General features: G+C 43.8%; 1 protein-coding gene across 8 annotated transcripts in view; it reads right to left on the bottom strand.

Annotated features, from left to right (window-relative positions):
• CLEC16A (C-type lectin domain containing 16A) overlaps positions 1 to 26669 on the bottom strand; it is a 241250-nt gene that overhangs the window by 185722 nt on the left and 28859 nt on the right. For 6 of the 8 annotated variants that reach the window (XM_053554134.1, XM_053554138.1, XM_053554136.1 and 3 more), the window contains exons 4-9: positions 24557 to 24705; positions 22392 to 22497; positions 20595 to 20718; positions 17330 to 17504; positions 15597 to 15650; positions 9080 to 9193 (exon numbers count right to left, since the gene is read on the bottom strand). In XM_053554134.1, coding sequence (XP_053410109.1) covers positions 9080 to 9193; positions 15597 to 15650; positions 17330 to 17504; positions 20595 to 20718; positions 22392 to 22497; positions 24557 to 24705 — 722 coding nt within the window. Of the gene's footprint in view, positions 1 to 9079; positions 9194 to 15596; positions 15651 to 17329; positions 17505 to 20594; positions 20719 to 22391; positions 22498 to 24556; positions 24706 to 26554; positions 26639 to 26669 lie in introns of all 8 variants that reach the window. The other 2 variants (XM_053554139.1, XM_053554140.1) reach the window with 2 other exon arrangements.

The following is a 26669-nucleotide window of genomic DNA, read 5'->3' as shown; positions in this document are numbered from 1 at the left end:
AAGAACACAGTAAGTAACGCAAGCAGACGGTATATTCCTTAGAATGGGGGAAGATAATTGCGTGTTATGTCTCCGACAAAGGTTTAATAACCAGAATCCACAGAGAACTCAAACGTATAAGCAAGAAAAGAACAAGTGATCCCATCGCAGGCTGGGCAAGGGACTTGAAGAGAAACTTCTCTGAAGAAGACAGGCACACGGCCTACAGACATATGAAAAAATGCTCATCATCTTTAATCATCAGAGAAATGCAAATCAAAACTACCTTGAGATATCACCTAACTCCAGTAAGATTAGCCCATATCACAAAATCCCAAGACCAGAGATGTTGGCGTGCATGTGGAGAAAAGGGCACACTTCTACACAGCTGGTGGGAATGTAAATTAATACATTCCTTTTGGAAAGTTGTTTGGAGAACACTTAGAGATCTAAAAATAGATCTAAAAACCTGCCATTCAATCCTATAATTCCTCTATTAGGCATATACCCAGAAGACCAAAAATCACATCATAACAAAGATATTTGTACCAGAATGTTTATTGCAGCCCAATTCATAATTACTAAGTCATGGAAAAAGCCCAGTGCCCATCGATCCACAAATGGATTAATAAATTGTGGTATATGTACACCATGGAATATTATGCAGCCTTAAAGAAAGATGGAGACTTTACCTCTTTCATGTTTACATGGATGGAGCTGGAACATATTCTTCTTAGTAAAGTATCTCAAGAATGGAAGAAAAAGTATCCAATGTACTCAGTCCTACTATGAAACTAATTTATGGCTTTTACATGAAAGCTATAACTCAGTTATAACCTAAGAATGGGGGAAGGGGGAAAGGGAAAAGAGGAAGGGGGAAGGTGGGCGGAGCCTATTCTCATTTTAGAACCAAGTGATCTGCAAGCAAACATCAGAAGAAATCAACTCCAGAGTGACGTATGGGGTGCCCCGTCTTACACGCCAAACAGTGAGTTGCATGGGGCTGCTGAACCAATGCCCAAATGCCAAACAGTGAGTTGCGTGGGGCTGCTGAACCAATGCCCAAACATGCACCCCAAATGTACAATTGCAACATCAGTAAGGTGATTTGATAACGCTGCCAAATTTAATGGGAAAATAAAAGCTATTTATTGAGTGGGGAACATGAAGAAAGGTAACAGGCCACTACTTTCATTAACAAGAGGAACACGGCTTTCTTCGCCACTAATTGCCAATTATCAGGGAGCGTGGCAGCTGCAAAGGCATGAACCAAGGCAATACCCATTCATCTAGAATCAAAACAGACTCAGATCTCACAGGCTTGCACAGTCACATGCTCAGCACACTGACACTGAGATAAACAGCTGGGACCATCATAATGGTGTCGCTATGTCTGTGGACATAAGCCTTGACTCCCTGGCCTTTTCTATCCCAAGTCATCTTCTCTGTCCCCTTCAATACCTAGCACCATGTCTGTCACTGTCTCTGGCATTCAATCAAGAGCCAATAAATGCTTTTGAGAAGAATTAATTGAAAGATCCTCATGATGTCAAACAGGCCTCTTCAATCCTACAAAACGAAGAATCTCACATTCCATTGTTAAACTATGACATGCCAAGAACTTCCTTGGAATTTACTTAGGAAGAGTATTTTACTATATTTTGTTCTCTAAAAAAATATAATGAACTTGAACTATGAAATACCAGTGATTCTCAGTTACCCAAAACAGGAAGGAACACTACACCCTTTGCCATCTTATGCTAAACTGGAGTGACCATCATTGCAGATGGTGACAAAAGGACATGAAAAAGGAACTCTCTAGGGAAACTCCTACCTAACAATCACCTCCTGGGATGAGAGCTGCACTGGCTTCAACATGTAATGAGGGACTCCCCCCACCCCACCATCACTGCCAGGGAACAATTTTTATTTTACAGAAACGAACATACTGGCTTGTCTCATCTCATGGTCTTAGTAACCCAGAGAGTGAGGTAGTGTTATTGTCTCACGCTCCCCACAAGGAAGCCAAGGGTCTCAGATCATACCACTGGGATTCCAGGTGTCCAGCCCCCAGATCCCACACTGTTAAATCTGCTGGAGTGGCCAGCAATGGCAGGGGTCTTCGAGAAGTGAACAGAGGAGGCCCCTTGCTCCATTAAGACTCATCACATCAAGACAGTCCATCCTGGCTGCAGGAACCACACTTAACATGGGGACACAGATGGAGAGGTTCCCATCTCTCAGTGTCAACCCCTGAGTCCTCCAACAGCTCACAAGGCTCCATATGCCTCAGACACTTGTCCCCTCCTTGACTTCATCTCCTACTTACCATCCCTTGGACACAGTGGCCCTTGCTGTTTCTCCAATACACCAAGTGCCATCCCACCTCAGGGTGTTTTTTTGGACTCAAATGCTCTTCCCCCAGATATCTACATGGCTCAATCCCTCACTTCCTTGAGTCTGTGCTCCCATGTCCCCTTCGCACCAAGGCCAACCCTGGACATCCTAGTGACAACTGCCCACCCCTTCAGTATGCCAGCACTGCTCCAGGTCGCTCCTCTGAGGCTTCCCACCTCTAACCTAGCATCATGTTCACTATTCTTTCCTCTGCTTCTCTGACTCTTCCCACAAGACTGAAGCTCCTAGAGGTTGGGGGCAGCAACAGTGGGGAGGTCTTTGATCTGTTCACTGGTGTATCCTCCTAGTGCCTAAAATAGTGCCTGACATGTGGCAGATACCCAATAATTTTCTACTGAATAAATGATTAAATAATACTGACCCAACTTCAAGTAACTCAAAGTCTGGTTAAAATGAAAAATGAGCCAGGCATGGTGTCTTACATCCATAATTCCAGCACTTTGGGAGGCCAAACAGGAGGATCACTTGAAGCCAGGAATTGGAGACCAGCCTGGGCAACACAGGAAGACCCAAACTGTTCAAAAAATTAAGAAATAAAATGAATAATTCAGCCAGTCATGGTGGCATACACCTGCAGTCCTTGCTACTTGGAAGACTGAGGTAGGAAGATCGATTGAGTCCAAGAGTTTGAAGTTGCAGTGAGCTATGATCATGTCACTGCATTCCAGCAGCCTGGGCAACAGAGCAAGACCTGCTCTCTTAAAAATAATTTAATAAAAAATAAACACAAATGCCCAAATAAGCCATTCCCCACAGATAGACACCAAAAGTGGTGGGTATCTCATTTGTCTGCCTCTATCCTCGATTTCCTGATTTTATCTGAAACCTGGAAGAAATCACAAATGGCTTGATGTACCTAAGGAAGGTCCCTATCAGCATTGTAGTGTCACTCTAACTCACACTGCAGAGCCACGTCCAGCCTACTAGCTGCCCCAAGCCCATTGTGTGTCAGGGCAGATAGAGAAAAGCTAGCCAGGGTTGAATCACAGGCCTTTCTCCCATCTGCCCAATCCATCTTGCCCTGTCGGCTCCTCTAGGATGTGGTGATTTAAAAGGTCTTTGGCCCTTCTCTGGCTGACCCAGTACCAGAACCCCCAGCCCAGGGTATTAGTTGCCTACAGGCCTCACAAAAGCTGCTTCTTCCTTGAATTTCAACACTATAGTGACCCCCAACCCCCTGCCAGTCGTCTAGACCACCTTCTGCTTCCAGAGATGGGGAGAGGCAACTGTTTCTAAGACAACAATGCCTTCCTGATACAGGAACATGTTGCTCTCTGGATATAGATCCTGTTAATTCCTCTTAAACAGTGAACCAAAGCTGCCATATTCAATACTTTTGCAGGCAAAAATGGTGCCTTGGAGCTCTGATTCCACTGAGGTATAGGGAAGAGACCACAAGGGCCACACCAAGAGGGAGAATACACACTGGGTTCTAACTCTTCTGTGTGAATGTTTGCAGCTGGGTCAGTTAAGGGCCTAGTTTTAGAGAAGACTATTTTTGCCCTTTGATATTCATAATCAACCTTCCCCCAGAAGCCTATTAGCACTTTCAAGAAGAAGCATGTATGTTCTCAGAATCAACACTACCTAGCTGGGGGTCACCAAGACTCAGGAATTCTAATCCTGGTCAAAGGGGAGCTATCCTGCTTGAGGCATAGCTCAAGGCAGAGCACATGGCAGATCAAGCTGCTGTTGGACACAAGCCCCACAGCAGTGACGAAGGGAACCAAGCCAATTATTAGTGCCCTGAATCTGCAAACACCCAGACAGGCAAGGAGGCTACTTTCTTAGCCACTGGCTCCAGACACCACATCCTGGCGGAGTATTCTGCTAAGCAGAAAGTCCAACTACTAGAAAAGACAGTTGCCATGCAGAGAACTGGTGGCTAACACTTTAGATGTGTACTCACTCTTCTGGATCCCCAGAGAATCATCTGGAGACCATCCCAATGTACTAAACTGGTGCCTATAGAGAGATGGCCGATGTCCTTGTTAGGGAACAGACAAGCCTATCCTGCCCGGGAATCCTTAGACTCTGAATTCATAGCAAACTAACCATGTGCAGGTATTTTCACTCTCCAGAGAATAAATCTAGATCCAGTTGAGTGGAGGGCACATGGTTAATGTTAGTGCTGTCTTCACATCACTGCCATAGCCAACACTCCCCTCCATGCCTTGGTGTCTGCTCAGAAGATATCGCCTATGGAGTGTACAGTGTGTCCTTCCATGTTCATCAGTCCAGAGACTCCTCATCAGCCCAAAGTGGGAGGTTCCAAGTCAGGGTTGAAAGGTCACTGTGCAGCCTCAGGAACTAAGATCCTTATAATGGTAACATCTCATATTTACACATTCAATGTGTACTAGGCTTTAGAATAAGCACTTTATACAGAATTTAATCTTCATCACAAATCTATGTTTGTAATTCTCATTATAGAAGTGAGAAACTGAGGCCCAGAGAGGTGAAATAACTTGCCCTGGTGAACCCAGTGAAGTGAGGAACCAGGATTTGGGGAGCCTGGACAGTTGGTCAGGCTCAAGCATCTACTCCACTAAGCTGCCTCTGGAAGTAGGATGTGGAAAAGCACGGAAGGCAGCTCCCTCCAACACTCCTTCCCCAAATCCTGCCTCCTGCCAAGCAGTGGTGGGATATCAGGGACAGGCTCGCAAGTGATTTCTGCTCTGAGAGTCACTCAGAGTCACTTATGAGAACATCAGGAGAGCCCTGTTACTGCCCCCATTTCACCTACTGAGTCATTCATTCCTTCACCAAGAATTTCCCGAGCATTTCTGGCAAGCCCCATGATGGCTCAGGCTATGCAGGTGTCTCTGAGATATGGTCCCCTATCCTCACAGAAGTGGAAGCCCCCATAAGGGCAGGGTCATGTGTTTCCCGTGCACCACCATGTCCCTAATCTCTCAGCTGAGAACATGACAGATGTCTACTGAAGGAACAGATGGATGAATGCAAAACCCAAGGAAACTGTTCCATAGAAATCCAAGAGGAAAAAAAGCCCATTTTAAAAAAAACATACCTTCAGGTAATAATGCACATCCCAAATTCTACTTTGTATGTTCATTCTGCAAAAACAATGGGATGTTAACAGTTTCAGAATTAGTGTTCTCCTACTCTGTCTGCTCTGCATTAGAACTGTGGCAAGAGTTATCCCTTAGCAGGAACCATATGATTTTAATGCACAGACGAATTTCAATTAGACATTCATGTAACCATGCTGATGTGTGTTCCATTTAACTCTAAATTATAGTCCTTTCAAATAACTGTGATCTCCCCTCTGCTTCTTTCTCTTCAATTTTGGTTTGGTTTTGTGAGAAGTCTGCTGGTAAAAATGAAGCAATACCAGTAACTTATCTACAAATTACGGGAAGGAGAAAGTAGGTTAAAAAAGACCAAGAAATTTAAAACAAGTATGATCAAACCACATCCGAGTTGGGCAGGAAACAATAGGAGACTGTTCTCACTCACAGGGAAGTGAGGTGAATCTTATTAGGACTATTGTCAAACAAGTCACAGACAAGAGTCTCTTCAAGCTCTTCCCAAATTTCAACTGTAGTCATCAAAATAAAACCAATTTCAATTTGACACCTGGAGAAAGGCAATAATCACAAGTAGAAAGCTGACACGTACACGTGGGCTGGCAATTCCCTCCACACTAGAGTCTCGTTTTCCATTCAGGCATCCACTACAATCAGCAGTTGTGTCCGAAAGGCCGGATGTGATCTCTCCCAATCTCTTTGTGGGATCTTCATCCCAAGAAAAGGTAATTGGAAGAAAGAACAGATCACTTAAACACTCCCTCTTATTTGACAGTCCAACTAAAGTGCATATCCTGGCTGACAGGTCAGCAGTAACCTTCTGTGATTTGCTTTTGCTCAAATTGAAAATCCCACTTATCAATGCCAATATCCTGCTTTTGATATTGTACCTAGAGTTTTGCGAACTGTTACTACTAGGGGAAACTGGGTAAGATCTATTATTTTTTCTAACTACATGCAAATCTACATTTCAGTAAAACATTTCAATTAAAGAATTACATATTGATGGATAACTGTATAAAGAAAATGTTGTATATATACATAATTGAATATTATTTAGCCTTAAGAAAGAAAGAAAAATTTTGACACATGCCACAACATGGATGAGCCTTGAGGACATTACATTAAGTGAAATGAGCCAGTAACAGAAAGATATAGGAGATATCTAAAATTGTCAAACTCATGCACAGAGTAGAATGGTGATTGCAGAGGCTGAGAGGGGGAAAATGGAGAGTTGTTGTTGTAGGAGTATACCATTTCATTTATACAGGTGGCTCTGTAGGACAATAGATAGTGAACTGGACTTCTAAAGTTTCAGTTATACATGTAAAAATGCATTAGGAGAGTAGATCACATGTTCAGTATACTGACCACGATTTAAATAAAAATCCAAGAGCTCTAGTGATCTCTGCATTCATCTCTCTTAGGGCACCAAGTCAACTTTAGCATTGAGTGTCTTACAGAAAAAGAATGTGTGCTGAAGCCTTAGCAGCTATCTTGGGATCTGGAAATCATGTGACACACACACAGAGTGCAAAGGGACCCAACATACCTCAAATAATTATTAACATAAATGCAGTGTCTGTCAGCAGTGGGCAGGGTGGGGACAGGGCAAATTTAATGGTAATCGTGTGCCTCACCAGATAGGGGTGGCCACTGCAATGCATTCCGTAGAAACAGGTACATAAAGGGGATCAGATCTTCTGCTGTTTAAGAAATTGCAGAAATCTGGACTTTTCTTTCTAAATTTTAGGGTTAGTGATTCATTAAATTTTCTTTTAAACACGGTGAAAACCAAACCGAACAGGTCTGAGGACCAGAATGCAGCCTGTTGGGCTCTTTAAATGTATTTTCTCCCCATCCTCCCTAATAGCCCCCCAGAGCAGGGCTTGCTCTCCCTGTATTCTAAATGGGGCAAAATAACTCACCCAAGGTCACGCAGTCAGCAGGGTGCTTGGCAGCTCTTGCTGGAGGCCCTGTTGGTTCTGTTGACTCAGCATTCTATTACTTACCATTCATTTAACAAAGGCTAATTTAAGCAAGCTATGGAGAAGTAATTTCAGCTCCATAAACACTGAGTCAGGTACACAATTTCTAGACCATGTGTTGTCATGAGACGGACTACCAGGAGAGTCTGTTCAACACGTCACCCCTGTCACCTCCAGGTTAAATCACACCAAACACTTCTTCCCTTAAAGCACCTGAGCTAGTACATTTATTCATATATTTGATCCATGTCTGTGCCTCTACCGTTCTCTAAAGCTCCAGGGAGACAGAGACTATGATTTTGTATAACCTAAGAATTAGCATGATGTCTGGCCCAAAGAAGTTTAATAAACACTTGGGTCAATGAATCAAAAAAGGAATTGGCCAGACAGGGGCCATAAAAAGGCCCCATTCAATTCCACTAAACTAATGTCACCACCAACAAGGACAGAAAATTTCTGGGAACCTTTTCAAAGATGCTCATGCTCCTTTGAATAACATCTCCTTTTCAAGATGCTCATGCTCATGCCTGGCCAGACCACTGTACACCAAAATCCGAGAAAGGCAAGGGCCACTTATGATGGTGCTCCATGCAGTGGTAAACTTCTACCTTCAGAGTCACATTCTTTCCACCCATCAGATATGGCTCCAGAGTCCACCACCCCAGGGGAAGCTGGCCCCTTTACCAGCCTGACTACCACCTGAACACCTGGCTGCAGAGATGGAACCCTACAGAACAAGATTTGTATAAAGCACACTGTGCTCATCTCAGACACATATGCCAAGCCCATGCTGCAGCCAATACAACAACTGGCAAGAGGCCTGCCATAACGAGCTTAGCGCAGAAAGACCTTTGATGAGAGAAAACCAGCCACAAGGGCCTTCTGAGCTGTGGATATTGTAAAGGCCAGATATGGAGGTAGAATCACAGAGCATGCTGAGGGAAAAGTGAGTTGGATTAGATCTTAGGCAGCCTAGAGCTCAGGATGGCAGGAGGAATGACAGCAAAGACAAGTGGGAGATGTCACAATGGTGGCCATCAGGTGCTTTCCTTCAATAGTGTACAAAGTGCAACTCCAAGGTTACTACAGACCACAAACATGCTCCATTTAGTTGAAAGTTCACTGATAATTTAAAAGTAGAGAGATCATAGATAAAAACACAGACTCCAAGCTTATCTAGAAACATGATAACTGGCAATACTACGTCCATCCTCCTAAAGAATGACTACAGGCTGGGATGGAACAGCACACACTCTGCAACATGCTAAAGTTCCCCCACTCCTACTGTTTTTGCCTAGGGCCTGCATCATTCATAGATGTTCACTGGCCAACTTGTGCAGATGCTGATGTCTTAGACAACGCACTCTCTCATTCTGTCCCAATAATAGTGTTTCACAAATGTGCAATCTGAGGCTCAGGGTGGTACAATTCCATGCTTAATAACATACCACCAATCAAATCCACTCCTAGTACCATACCCCAGATTTTACCAGGTATGCATTTCAAGACTCTGGTTAGGTTTCTCGAATCCCAGACCAGATGACGCATCATCATTCAATATAAGCAGAATGTTAGTTTCTGATTTTAGAGAAACTAAACCTTAATTATCAAGGTCGGAAAACAGTCCCAAAGCTAATGACTTACAGAATTTCTCTGAACATCCTGTTCAGTCTTAGCATACATCTCAGACAGATCACCATTCAGGATGACATCAGCTAATGAGTTCACTAGCGGTGCATGGTGTATAATTAGGAACACCTGGTGAAAAAGAAAAAATAGGATTTGCATTAAAGGGTATAGTCTTTTGACGACTTCTTTCCCCAATCAGAAACAACCAGGCTGGGCTACATAAAGGCCTATATTAAGCAGCAGTTCCTGTGATGCAAAGTCCAAAGAATGGGTCATATTTAGCAGAAGTCAGTTACATTCTTCTCCTAAGGTTGGCCTCTCCTTCAGACTGTTGCCTATTTGGCTGACTGCTCTTCCTCAGAAGGAAGTACATTAATGTAAGACTGTACCTCACAACTGGATGAAGCCAAATCTGGCTAAAGTGGAACAATGTGGGAAAGGAACAGACAAACCAGCACACTCCTTCCTTTCCATGGGCACTTTAGTATTAAATTTGGTTATGATAAGACTAGAAGGCATCATCCCAGTTCTTTAGCTATATAGGATGAAGGGGCCAGGGAGTTTTGTTCCAATCAAAGACTTAGCAAAAGGTCAGCTACATAGAGATTTTATCACGGGGAGCAGCTCTGATTCTTTCGGTGGGTTTTAGAACACTAGGATTCCATAGCAGCATCAGAAAGTGTGGAAACTGTGGGAGAAGAAAAGGCACAATAGCCAGAAGCAGATCAGTTGTGCCAGAATGCAGAGTCAGAGAATTCTGAGCTGTCTAAGCTGGACCCACCACCCTACTCTGTTGGAACAGCTATAGGAAGCAGGAAAACTACCTTCCAAGGCTGGCCTAGATACACCTGCTATTTTGTTTTAAAATGTAAAGACAACATGGTCTAGCACAGTATGAGGTGTATCTACCATTTGTGTGTGTGTATACATTTTTTTTTTTAATTTCAGGTTAATGTGAGAGTACAAACAACCAGGTAAAAATATTTGATTTTGTTAGGTAGAATCCCTCTTGTGGTTATGTCCCACATGCAAAAAGTATGCCAAACACTTCCCACACTGTGCCCATTCAGTGAGAGTATCCCAACCCACTTCCTTCTCCCTCCCCAGAACTTGAAATGAGTTTTTCTCCTACATGGGCATGCCTTAGATCATCTACTGGCTTCATATTAGTATTAAGAACATTAGATAATTGCTTTTCCACTCTTGTGATACTTTACTAAAAAGAATATGTTTCTTTTTTTTTTTTTTTTATCACCCTTGGTAGAGTGCTGTGACATCACGGCTCACAGCAACCTCTAACTCCTGGGCTTACGCAATTCTCTTGCCTCAGCCTCCCGAGTAGCTGGGACTACAGGCATCCACCACAACACCAGGCTATTTTTTTGTTACAGTTTGATCAGAGCCAGATTCGAACCCACCACCCTCAGTATATGGGGCTGGTGCCCTACCCACTGAGCCACAGGCGCCACCCAAAGAATGTGTTTCAACTCCCTTTAGGATAATACAAAAGATAGGAAGTCTCCATGAAGTCACCATCTTTTTTTGATGACTGAATAGTATTCCATGGTGTGTACACACCACTATTTTTTTTTTTTTTTTTGAGATAGAGCCTCAAGCTATTGCCCAGGGTAGAGAGCTGTGGCATCACAGCTCACAGTAACCTACAACTCCTGGGCTCAAGTGAGTCTCCTGCCTCCGCCTCCCAAGTAGCTGAGACTATAGGCGCCTACCACAATGCTCGGCTATTTTTTGGTTGCAGCCGTCATTGTTGTTTGGTGGGCCCGGACTGGATTCGAACCTGCCAGCTCAGATGTATGTGGTTGGTGCCTTAGCCACTTGAGCCACAGGCGCTGAGCCTCACACCACTATTTGTTAATCCATTCCTGAGTTGATAGGCGTTTAGGTTGCATCCACATCTTGGCAATTTTAAATTGAGCTGTGATAAACAATCTAGTACAAAGTCCTTATGATAAAATGATTTTTTTTCCTTCTAGGTAGATGCCTAGTAGTAGGAGTCTAAGGTCAAATGGGAGATCTAATTTGAGTTCTTTGAGGATTCTCCATGCTTCTTTCCAAAGAGGCTGTATTAGTTTGCAGTCCCACCAACAATGTAAAAGTGTTCCCCTCTCTCCACATCCACACCAGTATCTGTAGCTTTGGGACTTTGTGATGTAGGCTAATCTCACTGCGGTTACTTAGGTGATATCTCAGGGTGGTTTTGATTTGCATTTCTCTGATGATTAGGAATGATGAGCATTTTTTCATGTTTATTAGCCATTCATCTCTTCCTTACAGAAGATTCTATTCATGTCTGTTGCTCAATGATAGATGGGATTTTTGGCTTTTTTGTTGATTAATTTGAGTTCTCTGTAGATCCTAGTTATCAAGCCTTTATTAGATTTGTAATATGCAAATATCTTTTCCCATTCTGAAGGGTGTCTATTTGCTTTGGTTGTTGTCTCCTTAGCTGTACAGAAGCTTTTCTTTTCTTTTTTTTTTTTTTTTGTAGAGACAGAGTCTCACTGTACCGCCCTCGGGTAGAGTGCCGTGGCGTCACACGGCTCACAGCAACCTCTAACTCTTGGGCTTACGCGATTCTCTTGCCTCAGCCTCCCGAGCAGCTGGGACTACAGGCGCCTGCCACAACGCCCGGCTATTTTTTTGTTGCAGTTTGGTCGGGGCTGGGCCTGAACCCGCCACCCTCAGCATATGGGGCCGGCGCCCTACTCACTGAGCCACAGGCGCCGCCCTTGAAGCTTTTCAGTTTAATTAAGCCCTGTTTATTTATTTTTTGTTGTTGTTGCAATTGCCACAGAAGTCTTCTTCATAAAATCTTGCCCCAAGCCAACATCTTCAAGAGTTTTTCCCACTCTTTCTTATAGAATTTTTATCATTTCTTTCTTTCTTTTGTTTTTTTTTTTTTGTTTTTGAGACAGAGCCTCAAGCTATCGCCCTGGGTAGAGTGCTATGGTGTCACAGCTCACAGCAACTTCCAACTCCTGGGCTTAAGTGATTCTCTTGCCTCAGCCTCCCGAGTAACTGGGACTACAGGCACCTACCACAACACCCGGCCTTTTTTTTTGGTTGTAGTTGTCATTGTTTGGCAGGCCCAGGCTGGATTCAAACCCGCCAGCTCTGGTATATGTGGCTGGCACCTTAGCCACTTGAGCTACAGGCGCCACCTGATTCTTATCATTTCATGCCTTAGATTTAAATCTCTTATCCATCTTGAATCAATTTTTGTGAGTGGTGAAGGGTGCACGTCCAGTTTCAGTCTTTTACATGTGGTTATCCAATTCTCCCAGCACCATTTATTGAATAGGAATTCTTTTCCCCAGTGTATGTTCTTGCTTGGTTTATCAAAGATCAGGTGGCTGTAAGATGTTAGTTTCATCTCATGGTTTTCCATTTGTGTATTTTAAGAAGTATGTGTGCACATATCTATTTATTGATATAAGCAAAGAACAGGGTTTCTCAATCCCGGCACTGTTGACATTTTGGGCTATAATTTTGTGTTGCGGGAGGCTGTCCTATAGACTGCAAGCTGGTTAATAGCATCCCTGACCTGCACCCACTAGATTCCAGTAGTAGCCCCTCTCTCTAACACATCTCCACATACTGCTGGATATCCCCGAGGAGTGGAGGTGGAGAATCAACCTCATATGAGAACCCCTGGCAGAGATGTCTCTGAATGGACATTTAAGAACATGTAACTATAGTTGACTGTGGGGATAGAAATCAGGAGCCTGAAGAAAACTAGAAAAGAAACCTGGTTTTTACCTGTTTGGACTTTTTTTTTTTTTTTGGTAGAGACAGAGTCTCACCTTACCGCCTTCAGTAGAGTGCCATGATGTACACAGGACTCACAGCAACCTCTAGCTCTTGGGCTTCCGCGATTCTCCTGCCTCAGCCTCCCAAGCAGCTGGGATTACAGGCGCCCACCACAACGCCTGGCTATTTTTTGGTTGCAGTTCAGCCGGGGCTGGGTTTGAACCTGCCACCCTCGGTATATGGGGCTGGCGCCTTACTCACTGAGCCACAGGGTGGCTCACATCTGTTTGGACTTTTAAAGAATTTTTTTATTAAAAAAATAAATATTGTATTAAAAAAAAGTAAAGGACGTGGCGCCCATAGCTCATGGGTAGGGTGCCGGCCACATACACCCAGGCTGGCAGGTTCGAACCCAGCCCAGGCCTGCTAAACAACAATGACAACTGCAACAAAAAAATATAGACAGGCATTGTGGCAGGCGCTTATAGTCAGCTACTTGAGACGCTGAGGCAAGAGAATCGCTTAAGCCCAGTAGTTTGAGGTTACTGTGAGCTGTGACGCCACAGCACCCTACCAAGAGCAACACAGTGAGACTCTGTCTCAAAAAAAAAAGTAAAGGCAGAAACTAACACAGGCTGCCTGTGGGTAATGAGGCTGTGTGCCCAGAGGACAGGGTAAGAGGGAGACTTTTTCCCAGGTCATGTGTTATATTGTTTGAATAGGGAAGATATACTATTCAGACAAACAAATACAATTCAAATTAAATAAAAGGTACAGGCAGAATAGCCAAATATGGTACTTTCCTTTAGAAAAAGCATATCTGTTTTTAAAACACCAGGAAGACCTTTCCTATCATAGAGACTATACAGCATTATCCAATGAGTTAACCCATGTCCAGGGGCGTGGTAGGCACTCAAACATCAGCAATGATGAAGATGATTTTTTCACCTCATCACGTTCAAAGACCGCCACACTTCAGCAAATAAAACTCAAATTACTCAAATTCATTCATTCCATAAATACCTATTATACAGCTTACATGAATGTGATCATAAGTGATCATTAACACATTCTTTTATTCAGTCCACAAATATTTAGTAAGCACCTACCCCCCAGGACAAACACCAACCAATTCCTGCCTGTGGACACATACAGTGCTCATTTTCCTGGCTCTGACCTGAGCTGGGTCAGCTGCCTGCACCATGCTGTCATTATGAATGACAGTTTAGTTTTAGTTTAGTTAAATTAACATCATCACTGTGAATGTCCATGGTTTGGGAGCTGTGTTTGTAAAGTAACTTGTAAGTATGCATTTTATAGTGATATAGTTTAAGGACATGGCATTTATACCTGACTTTAGGTTTTTACACATTTAGGCCACAGCCTAACTAAGCTAATGCAAATGCAGGGAAGCAAGGATTCGAAGATATTTTTTATCTTTAAAGGGATCTTTACTCAAGTTTGAGGAACACCAAATTCTAAGCTATGCTTATTGTGAGATATTAGAACAAGTAATTATGTAGGAGCGAGTTCTCAGAGAAAAGATGTAACCTCTCTCCACTAAAGGACAAGCTGTGGAGGTTTGGCAGCCATGCTCCCTGGAGGAGACTCTGACTGTGCAATGCTGCCTTCAACACTGAAGCATCCTGCTTTCCACGTGACTTCTAGGGCTAAGTGAATGGCCTGCTCAGGTCCTGCCAGACTCCCAGAATCCCAAGCAGGAGATGCTGGCAGACTTATAAGGAAGTGGTGGTGGAAAAGGCTGCCAGGAGAGGCTGGAGTTTGTCCTGAGCTCCGCTGCACAGAGGGGCATTCAGACTGAGTCGACACAGTGTATAACTCTGAGCAAACAGAGCCCCCGGAACAAGTTTACGGGATGTGAGCAGTGGTCAGGCCATGTCCGGATCCACCTATAGCTGCTGGGAGGAGGTGGCTTCTGAATCTTTCTTCTCAGGCCAAAGGAGACATCCCTATCCCAAACTTGAAACAGCTAGGGATTAAGTCAGAAGGACAATCTCTCGTCAAAGCAAATAAATACCTGTGCCATTTCAAAAGTGGGAACAAGAGGTCTGGTCAAATGTTTGACTACTTGACAGTCTAATGAGATGGCCTGAGAGTCTGGACTGCTTGTAATAAAAATATTTTTAAAGTTATGTAACTGAGTCACCATGGAGTTTTTCCCCTCTTGTAAATATTACATAATTATAAGAAGGAAACACACTTGTTTAAGGAGGGGAGGCAGACAAATTGGCTCAAGACACAAATCAGGGAGCTGAGGCTGCTATAAGATACCTTCCAGAAGGTAATTAATCTGGGAACTAGAACCACAACAAAATCTTTTAAAAATAGCCTCGGTATAGGAAGTTTGTTAAATCAAGGATGCTGTGTATATGTGCGTTGCAGGTTCTGTAGTTTGGCGGTTATTTCAAAGCAGTGTGAATCAAAGCCTTCCAGCCCATATTTCCAGGGTATTTTGAGCATTCCTCTGTTGTTTTGGAAACCTCAGCCCACATGGTAAAAATTAACAGCACAAGTGCTGAGCTTATTTTACATTTCCCTTTAAATGTCCATCCCCTACCATGAAGAAGATACATACACCTCAGGGTCTGGAAAATAGAATACTACTTTCTTATTATTGCATTTCCAGATGGAGAACACAGAGAGAGAATATGTGGCAATGGGGCCTGAGGATTTCTTGATGGTAGCAGTGTTCCAAGGGCCCCCAAATGTAGTGGGGCCATGGGCAAAGGACCAAACATACCTGTGACAGAAGATAGAGGGACACCGGCAGGCTGATTTTCGGTCGTTCTCCTCCCTAGTACAGATTGGGGGGCAAGAGAAAAGAGAGGTCCGGGTCACACAGTGAGTATCACAAAATACAAGAAGCCAAAAGCCATCTGTTTGAACAAGAGGCACCCTGTCCCACTGACTTCCTCCATGGCCCTAAATCTGCCCTTTCCTGGTGTAAGTTAAAGGTCTGAATCCCACTCAATACTATTGCAATGCCACTATTTTTCCACCTAAGAAGTCCTTCACCGGGCAGCATCTGTGGCTCAAAGGGCTAGGGCGCAGGTCGCATATGCCAGAGGTGGCGGGTTCAAACCCAGCCCGGGCCAAAAAGAAAAAGGAAATAAATAAATAAAAAATAAAGCCCCTAGACTGAAGACTCAGGGGACTAAAAACAAACAAAAAAAAGAAGTCCTTCACCGTTAGTCATGCATTAGAGAGGGACCCAACAGAAAAACCTGCTCCTTAAGTTACAAAGAATGTACATTTCCCTAATGTGTAAGAGAGGCACCCCCCTAGATGCCTGACTTCAAGAACCCATTTTCAAAACATGGGGAAGGGAGACACCTGTGGTATTCCAGCCTTGGAAAAGCCCCTCATTTGTTCTGAGTTTCAATATGCTCCATCTTACATCAGCCCTATGAGGGAAGGATCTTCAGGACTCTCATTGTGCAGTCAAAGAAACAGGCGGCGGTGTGTGTGTGTGTGTGTGTGTGTGTGTTACTGACCACCTTGTCCAAGGTCACAGAGTGAGGAATGGGAACAGGCAGAACTTGAACTCAGGTTTGAAAACTCTAATTCTTATATTTTATTAATGCCTTCCAGAGCTGCCTCCGATTAAGCTAAATTAGGGTTGTGATTTTCTTTTATTTATTTGTAGTGAGAAACCTCATGCTCCATCTCCCATAAGAAAACTATATCCCTTTGGGGCATATGTGTAGGGTGACCAGCTGGCTCTGTCCTGCCTCCTATTGGGGCCTTTGGTTACTATTTTTCTTTTGGCCCCTTTAACTCTGGAGGAACTGGACAGAGAGAGGCTTTCCCTCCCTGAAACAGTATTTCTCATAGAGAGATCTAAGAACCAACAGCTCAGAATCCCCTGAGGGGCAGGCTAAGAATGCAGATGTCTGTCCTAGCCCAGACCCACCAAACCAGACTTCCTGAGAGGAGAGAGGAAGACCCAAGGACCTGCATGTTACCATCCTCCATCCCCACCGAGGCCACCAGGGCCTGCTCACCATGGACAACCCTCACCCTGGGATCATTCCCTAGGTGTGCTCCATCCCTCTCCTCCAGTCTGCGCAAGTGTGGCTGCTGTCTGGATCTTCTCCAAATCGATTAGCTCTGGCAACCATCAGAAAAAGTTACCAGGAATGAGAACACCTCAGGGAAGGATGCATAGAAACCAAAAACATAAATTCATAGAGGTTTCCTGTTTCCTTCTCTCAGTAATCTTTTCCCATTCACTTTTATAATCTCTCTCTCTCTCATACACACACACTCTTAAGCATACTTGCACTTGGGCATTGTCTCTCTTTCTCATTCCAGAACTAAGAGGAAAAGAAAGGAAATTTACATCGTTTGAAAGAAATCTCCTTTAGGCTCAAAATCATGGTCCCTTGCAAAGCTCAGTCCCATTCAAGGCAACTGTTCTTTTCCACTCTTAAAGACAGCCTGCAGCCAGCAGAAGCAGTGGGCGTAACCTACCTTGTCCTGGTTCTCCAGAGAGTACACGTAGAGGGGCAGGAAGAGCCTGTTCAGCAAGTGGTCTGTGAGCACATCATTGAGGAACTCACAGTTGATGATCAGGATGTCATTGAGATAGTGTAGGTGGTCCAGGTGCTCAGCCACCAGGTCGCTCAGTTTCCCCCGATTCCGGTGCCTGCCGAGAGAAATAATCACCTCAGACTGGAAGCCATTGCTCAGAGTCTTTGGGCCTAAAGCTAAGGGCCTGGAACTTAAATCACTGGGGGCTCATTCATACAACCAGTATTTGAGCTAGTCTCAGGTGACATCTATCCCAGGTGAACTGACGAGCTAACACAAAGAGAAAATGGACAGGTCTGCTGCAATCAATTGTAGGGGACTGTCAGGGTCCCCTCACCATCCGGGGGCCTCAGCAACTCTCCTCACACCAACACAGCCTTCCCAAAATGAGATTAAAAAAGCAAAAATCAGCTAAGCCCTTACAGAAAGCTACTGAACAAGAGTAGCTACTGGGAGGCACCTGTGGCTCAGAGGAGTAGGGCGCTAGCCCCATATGCCAGAGGTGGTGGGTTCAAGCCCAGTCTCAGTCAGAAACTGCAAAAGAAATATATATATATATTTATAAGAGTAGCTACTAGCCAACGTGGCAAGATGCCCCTGGCTCCCCAGATAAGCAGCATTAATGGAAAAATAAATCCTTAATAAAGTGCTCCAGAGGAGTTCTGAAAAGAAAAGCAGGCCTCAGCATCCACGTGCCCCCAACAATATGCAGGACATAGAGCAAGGACACAACATCCCTCCCCCAGGTCCCTTCCCTAGACATCTCTGTCTCCTTGAAGTTAGCTATAGGCATGCTGGGTGGGTCTCGTGGGTGGAGTCACATTTACGCCCCACCCCCACCCCCCCGCCCAAAGTATTGTTACAAAGAGCAATCTAGCTAAGGCAGGACATTTTGTTTGTATTATTACCCAAGTAATAAACTGTTATTTTAGAAAACAAAAAAACTACAGAAAAATATAAAAAAACAAACAAACCCAAAGACTCCTATTAACCCACCATGAACAGATACCCACTATTAACATTTTGGGACTTATGACGCTATAGTCTGTTTTACCACATTTTTACCTCTCTACAGTCAATCTAGAACACGTACACAAGTGTCACCTACCTATCCATCTAACCACATGTGCAAAAAAATAAGATCAATTTTGCCTCAAAAACTTTTACATTACTTTGGATCATTATGTCTTTGATGTTTTCATAAGATATTTAGTAAATGTTTATAGCAAATACATGTTGGAAAGCCTAATAGCATAACGAGCACCCATGAACCCATGATGCACTTGAGACTTTGAACATTCCAGACACAATGTTTTGCACTTCTTCTCCACTTTAGCAGATACTTCGAGAAATTTTATTTATTGGGATATTCCATGCACCTCATTTGTCAATACCTTAGCTTTAAAAATATCAAGGTAATATGTGCAAATGGGTTTAAAACTCAGATAGTGTTAATAAGCTGATAATGAAAAATAGTAGGGGCAGCACCTGTAGCCCAGTGGGTAGGGCACCGGCCACATACACCAAAGCTGGCAGGTTAGAACCTGGCCTGGGCCAGCTAAAACAACAATGACAACTGCAACAAAAAATAGCTGGTATTGTGGCATGCACCTGTAGTCCCAGCTACTTGGGAGGCTGAGGCAAGAGAGCTACTTAAACCCAAGAGTCTGAGGTTGCTGTGAGCTGTGATGCCACAGCACTCTACCCAGGGGGACAGCTTGAGATTCTGTCTCAAAAAAAAAAAAGAAAAGAAAAATAACAGCTCCAGGCCCAGCCCCCTCTACTTCTACCCACTCTTTAAAGGAAGCAGTTGGGGTGGTGCCTTGGCTCAACGGAGTAGAGCGCTGGCCCCATATGCTGGAGGTGGTGGGTTCAAACCCAGCCCTGGCCAAAAATAAAAAAAATAAAAAAATAAAGGAAGCAGTTAACAAGTCTAGTTGTTTCTGCAGATAGTTCCACACCTATTTCTATAAAATTTGCGTGGACTTCTGTTTTGCTATGGAGCCACTTTAGATTATCTACTGAATTCCTGATACAACAGAACTCTGAGTTCTCTCTGCCCTTTCCCCTCAGTGGTAAGTGGAGTTTTATTGCAGAGCTAAATAGAGGACTCCGGCTTCATTCCCTTCCTTTGTCCTGCATGGAGTGCCAGTCCTCCTTATATCTCACATTCATGACTCTTCATATCCACAAGGGTTCTTATTTTCCCAAATGCTCAGTCAGATTTGCCATCAATCTATCCTTGCTTCTTTCCCAGTATCAGATCTACTATTCTATCTGTTTAGCTCCCCTACCGCCAGGACCGGCATTCGAGGTTCCTTTAGTGTCCTGACCCTATCCAGCTGTACCTCTCACCACACCTGGGTAAAGTGCCATTCTGGGACAGTGGTTTTCAACTGAATGGTTCTCAACAACAGTACCCAGTTCAAAAAATCAGTAGTGCCAATGGAGAAAAATCCTGCTTTTGAATTTCTACTTATCACTCCAAGGACAAAATCACCATAATAATCTTTTTTAAAACAGATTTGTTGAAATATAAATTCATCTAACATAAAATTCACCCTTTTAAACATATAATTTAATTGCTTTTAGTATTCACAGTTGTCCAACCATCATCACAATCAATTTAGAACATTTTATCCTCCCTGCAAAAAGCCCTATACTCATTTGCAATCACTTCGCCTTTCCCCTCACAACACCGCCCTCCTCCCACAACTCTAGGGAAGACCTACTCTGTCTCCAAAGGTTTGCCTTTTCTGGGCATTTCACATGAATGGAGTCATCTGACATGTGACTCTGTGCCTAGCTCCTTTCACTTAGCAAAACGTGTTTGAGGTTCACCCATGTCAGAACACGTCAATGTTTCATTCCTTTTTGTTGCCAAATACTATTCCATTGTACAGATATGCCACATTTTAATTATCCATTCATCAGTTGACAGAGCACCTTAATCTTGTGACCTGCTGCCTAGCAACCCCATCTCTGCGTGTACAGAATTTATTTACCCTCGGGGAGGCATGTGAGTTGTTTCTAACTTTCCACTTTTATAAACATGTGGGTAGAACCTTTTAGAATAGGGAAATCTGTGCTCTCCCCATACATGGCAAAGTAAGTGCTGTTCTCATGTTAATTTTTCCTCAGTGAAAACTAAAGTGCCCCCAGCCACCCTGCCTACTCCTGAGAGCATCCCAGGGGCATCACTTACTCCTCATCAGTCTGTACACAGTTATCAAGCTCGATCACGTGACTCCCGATGAACCAGACCAAATTGGAGAAGTAAGGGACAGCAGTTTTATCTCTGATATAGTGTAACATGGCCTGGTTATCCACTGAGGAGATTCACAAAAGAAAAGGAAAAGAAGTCAAGCTACCAAAAATAACTGGGAGAACATTAAAATAAAACAAAACCACAATGAAAAAGCCCTCTGCTATAATCTCAACTTGTCTGTCTTTCCTGGAAGTACTTGAAAATGTTCATCTTATTTATAAACTCATCAAGGCAGTTCTTGTGTTATTTCTATGATTAATAAATTAGTTGAGCTAAACATTAATAGCGCATCGGAGAGCCTACATATCAGCAGTAGACTGACCTGGACTGCACTGAAAATTACACTACTCTCAAGCAAGTTTCCTGTATTTACATGTAAGGATAAGTTAAGAAATGGAAAACCAGAGGTTAATAACTTACATGACACTGGAATAAGGAACACAGGAATCGTCATTGAAGGAAAGGCAAAAAACAGACAACAGTTAACAGGGTTAGGAACTGGGAAGGTGAGACAGCTGCTCAGAGGATAGAGAGCTGGGCCAGGGGCATCTAAACCGAGAAAGAGAAGTTAGAAGAGAACAAGAGAAAACAGAGTGCAGGAGGCAGGGGGCTGGGGTCGCAAACTTAGAAGCCTGACAATTGGCTGGTGGCCCAAAAAAGTCAAGCCAGCAGGCCCAGCTTGTGATCTGGAGAACCTAGACCTTGACCCCAAAGCGGAGAGCTGTTTCTTTGTGTCAGCTGTCCCCTGCCCTGTAGGGTCACAGGCCCAGAATAGCCAAAGTTCCATCGTCAAGTCAGAAATCCATATTATCATGCAAAATCTTCCAATTTTTAAATATTGACAACTATATATTTAAAAAAAAAACTATCTAAGCCAATTAAAACATGTCTCCATGGGAACTAAGTTTGCGACCTGTGGGTGGGGCTCTTAGCAAGGCTCTTTAAACCCCAAATTAGGCTAGAATGATACCTGAGGAAACCCCCACCCCAGTTAGAGGTCATCTCAAGTAATAACATTTTGATTCATGAAGGTCAAAGCTCTCTATTCCCTGAGAAAAAGGAGTCCCAGCTCCAGTGTGGTGACTACAGAGGAATAATCCATGCATTGGCCAGAGAAATTCCAAGACATTGCCTTGGAGGGACAAGTCCAGCTCAAGAAACCTGTAGCCAGCCAACCCAGTGCAGCGCAGGCAGAGAGGCCCACACTTACTCTTGGTGGCAATGTTTTGGGCATTAAGAACATCTTACAAGAAAGGAGGAATTTATTAGTACTAGGCTTTGTAGCCCATTGGGAATACAATATTGCCCCCTGCTGTTCGTAATATGACATGCTTTTATACATTATTTAAAGTTATCCCCTAGTTATATTTAAGTATATTCTATAACCCAAAACACAAAAATTTAAATCTAACTTAAATTTAAAAGATAACTTTGCTTTATTTAATTCTGACATGGCCACTCGAATCCTTTATGTGCCTCTCTTAGGACAGCCTACTTCTGTGCAGCAGTACTGAGGAAGACTTTAACTTACACTGGAGAAGGTAGTGGCACAAAGATTTACGTAAGAGGCTAATTGTTCAGTGGTGGCAAGTCTTACATAAGACAAGGAGTCACAGCTTACAATAAACAATCTCCCTTGCTGCTTTCAGAGAACTGTATGAACAGACACACAGGAGCAAGTACTTGCTGCCAAGTTAGAAATCAGCCACGGCACAAGTTCACAAGGAAACTTACCTTTATAGACATTCAAAGTTATGGTTCTTACAGCGATTCTAACCATGCTTTCAGGGTGATTGAAAAATTTGATGGCTTCTGTGTACAGGGCAAAGTCATTGGTGTGCTATAACAAAAGAAGTACGAAAATGAATAGCAAGCATGTCAGCCAGGCCTGCCCCCACCCCACTTTCTGAATTCCATCAGAAACTTCAGTAAAGGAAGAAAAATGTTGTCAGTGTGAACTTTAAGTCAGTGGTTCATTCCCAATGGGGAATGCAGAAAGAGATGTGGAGGCAAAGTCATGGAAAAAATAGGAAAGGGTCCAAATAATATTAGACCTGGGTTCATTTCCTGTTCTACTACTTCTAAGCTATGTGATATAAAATTTTTAAGCCTCTGTTTATTCATAGCCATTTAAAATGGCTATAATAACATCCACTTCATGGTTGGTAGGATTAAAAGAGATCCTTTCTAGTCCCATTTTTACCTCAGCACCTGACACCTAAAAAGCACTCAATGTGATATAATTCTGACCAGTGAGATATAAAGGGAAGTCTGGTAGGAGGCTTCTGGGAAAGTTTTTTTTGGAAATCAAAAGGGGACACAAAAAGGGAGGCAGTCGCATCAGGCCCTTGAGCAGTAGCACATGAGTATGTGATGTTTGGAGCTGCTGCAGCCATCTTGTGACCTTGAGGGGCTGCACCAATTGTATAGTCAGCAGAACAGGAAGACAGAAAAGCCTGGTTCCCTATGTTTTGGTACATGAGATAAATGGACCTCATTGTTCAAGCTCCTTTTAATTATGAGAACAATTGTAATTTGTTTATTTAAGCTGCTAATCATTCCCTCCAAGGAATGCCAGAAACATTAGCTGGTAAAGAATAGCAATATCTCCAGTGGCACCCATCACTCAAAGGAGTAGGGTCCTGGCCCCATATGCCGTAGGTGGTGAGTTCAAATCCAGCCCCAGCCCAAAAACTCAAAAAGAAAAAGAATAGCAATATCTGGCTTTGGCAGTAACTCACGCCGATAATCCTAGCACTGTAAGAGGCCCTGGAAAAGTCCCTGCTGCTAGGGAGTAGCTAGAGCCTCAAGCTGGAAGACTGCTTGAGCTCAGGAGTTCAAGACCAGCCTGAGCAAGAGCAAGACCCCGTCTCTACTGAAAATAGAAAAATTAGCCAGGCATGGTGGTGGGAGACTATAGTCCAAGCTAGTCAGGAGGCTGAGGCAAGAGGATCATTTGAGCCCAAGAGTTTGAGGTTACAGTGAGCTATGATGACACCGCTGCACTTGACCTGAGGAAACAGAGCAAGACTCAGTCTCAATTAAAAAAAAAAATAGCAATATCTATGATTTTAGGGAGCCAGATATATACTAGGTGCTTTGAAAACATCATCCCATTTAATCCAACCCCTGAAAACCCTACAAGGCATATATTCTTATCCCAATTTTTCAAATCAGGAAACTGAGGCTTAGAGAGGAACTGGGACTTCCCTGTGGTCACACAGCAGGAAAATGGCAAAGCCAGGCCTGACTGAAGTTCCTGTTTTTCCCATAGGGAAACACAGCCCCAAGATAACTTCCAGGCACTTCTCTTCTCTGCCAAGTATAATGTTCTCAGCATGAATTGAATTTTACATTAAAAATAGAAAGGTAACTTGCATAATAAAAAACAAAATGTTTTTAAAGCATGCCAAAACAGCACGATGCTGCTGTGAAAATCATGACAGTGATTTTAAAATGTTTTTACTTTTTTTTTTTTTTGTAGAGACAGAGTTTCACTTTATTGCCCTCGGTAGAGTGCCGTGGCGTCACACAGCTCACAGCAACCTCCAACTCTTGGGCTTAGGCAATTCTCCTGCCTCAGCCTCCCGAGTAGCTGGGACTACAGGCGCCCGCCACAACACCCGGCTATTTTTTTGTTGCAGTTTGGCCGGGGCTGGGCTTGAACCCACCACCCTCGGTATATGGGGCCGGCGCCCTGCTCACTGAGCCACAGGCACCGCCCTTTAAAATGTTTTTAAAGCATGCCAAGCTGCATGATGCTGCTGTGAAAATCATGATAGTGAGCTTATAAGTGCTTAATAAGTGTAAATAGATACAAGACACAAGATCCCCCAGAAGGCCACTGCAATGACTGGTTTAACTTTACACACCACTGTGCCCCTCTGGCAATTACTCACCTCATTGTAAAAGAAATGGACAGTGTGGTTATTCAGTTTTAATGAAAGTGTTTTCAGGAACGATATATAATATGCCATAATCTCCTCGTCAGAAAAGTCAAATTTATGGACGATGATAGAATTTACGTAGTTATTAGAGAGTAAATAATCTAGAGGGAGAAAAAAACAAAGCAAAACATACACAGGTTAACTCGTGCTAAAGGAAAGATAAGGAAAAGATGCCTGGTAGAGCAGATGACCATATTAAGATACTTGAATCAGTTAAACTTCTGGGTTGCTGGGCTTGAACAAACTAAGAAGGAGCGGCTCAACCTTTAACCAGCAAAGAAATCTGCTGCACACAGTATTCAGAAAGTTCAAAGGCATTGCCAGAGAAAAGTCCTTCCCTCCCTCCCACACCAAACAGAAAAAGACACTCAACACTTTTTCATTACTAGCAAAGTTCAGCAAAGAGACAGGGGTGGGGAAGATTAGTCAGTGCATGGGCATTTTCACAACCCACCCGTGGATGAGGGTAAAAGGCACTGTGTTTCATAAAAAGCTATCCCATTTTGCCATCACAAATCACATCATCATCCCTGAATGCTACAAAGGGATACGCATGGGTTTTTTCCTCCTTAGATAGCAACATGATTTCATAAAGGTCACTTTTTTTTTTTTTAGAGACAGAGTCTCACTTTATCACCCTTGGTAGAGTGCCGTGGCATCACATAGCTCACAGCAACCTCCAACTTCTGGGCTTAGGCGATTCTCTTGCCTCAGTCGCCTAAGCAGCTGGCACTACAGGCACCCGCCACAATGCCTGGCTATCTTTTTTTTATTGTTCCAATTTGGCCAGGGCTAGGTTTGAACACGCCACCCTCGGTATATGGGGCTGGCACCCAACACACTGAGCCATAGGCGCCACCCCATAAAGGTCACTTTATGCTGGACCCTACACCATGCCTAGCATCAGGCTGCGTACTCTACATTATAATCATCTTCCTATTTCCCAAATGAGCAAAAACAGCTCAGAAGGGTTGATTAACTTGTCTGAGGATACAGAAACAGTAAGTCATAGACAAGAGATTCGAACTCAGGTCAGATATCAGAGCTTGTGTTTGTTATACACTAATGGGAGCTGACAATGGAAACTGGATGATGAGGGCCTGAAGGTACTGGGCCCAACTGGAGAGGACCTAGCTCCCCAGCTCCCAGCCCTGGCACTGCAGAAATGTAGGCTCAACATGGCAAAAGCTTCTGCTATGGAAGAGAGGCTAGAAACCATATATTTTAATGCTCCATCTCCAGAATTGGAAATGTTTGCCATTAGATAAGCTAATTTTTAAAGCTATTGGGCGGCGCATGTGGCTCAGTGAGTAGGGCGCCGGCCCCATGTACTGAGGGTGGTGGGTTTAAACCCAGCCCCGGCCAAACTGCAACAAAAAAATAGCCGGGCGTTGTGGTGGGCACCTGTGGTTCCAGCTGCTCGGGAGGCTGAGGCAAGAGAATCGTGTAAGCCCAGGAGCTGGAGGTTGCTGTGAGTCGTGTGACACCATGGCACTCTACCAAGGGTGGTACAATGAGACTCTGTCTCTACAAAAAAAAAAAGCTATGCCAGCCAACAGAAACAAATCTATCAACCCACTGTAGCCTGTGGCCTATGGTTGGAAGTCTTGGAGTTGGCCCGTGTTGAACACATCCCCCTCTGAGTTCTCATTAGCCATGTGCAAAGCAGGTACTGCGGTCCCACTGTGTGTCCTTGGAGCTGCCAGTGTTTGACCACGGCACTAGATCACATGCCACCCCACAGAGGGCTAAAGACAGAACAAAGTGGCAAGGTTCAGGACCTCAATACTCCTCAAAAGTCTGGTCCTCAGACTGGCAGCACCGCATCCCCGGGAATTTGTCAGACCTGCAGAATCTTGGGCCCCAGCCCTGCCCTGGGGAGGCAGATGTGTGTGGGACAAGCCTGCAGGGGCTCCCCAGGCATGCTGGGGTATGGGGGGATCAACCTACCTCCACTGAGATCTTACCCTGTCACTTTCTAGAGGTGTGATCTTGGGTAAGAGGCTGATCCTGCCCACTCCCCAGTTTCTTTGTCTAGAAAACAGAATAACAGTACCTTCCTCAA

This window comes from Nycticebus coucang, chromosome 12 (genome assembly GCF_027406575.1).
Source record: "Nycticebus coucang isolate mNycCou1 chromosome 12, mNycCou1.pri, whole genome shotgun sequence".
NCBI lineage: Eukaryota > Metazoa > Chordata > Mammalia > Primates > Lorisidae > Nycticebus > Nycticebus coucang.
This window is presented reverse-complemented; position numbering and strand designations above follow the sequence as displayed.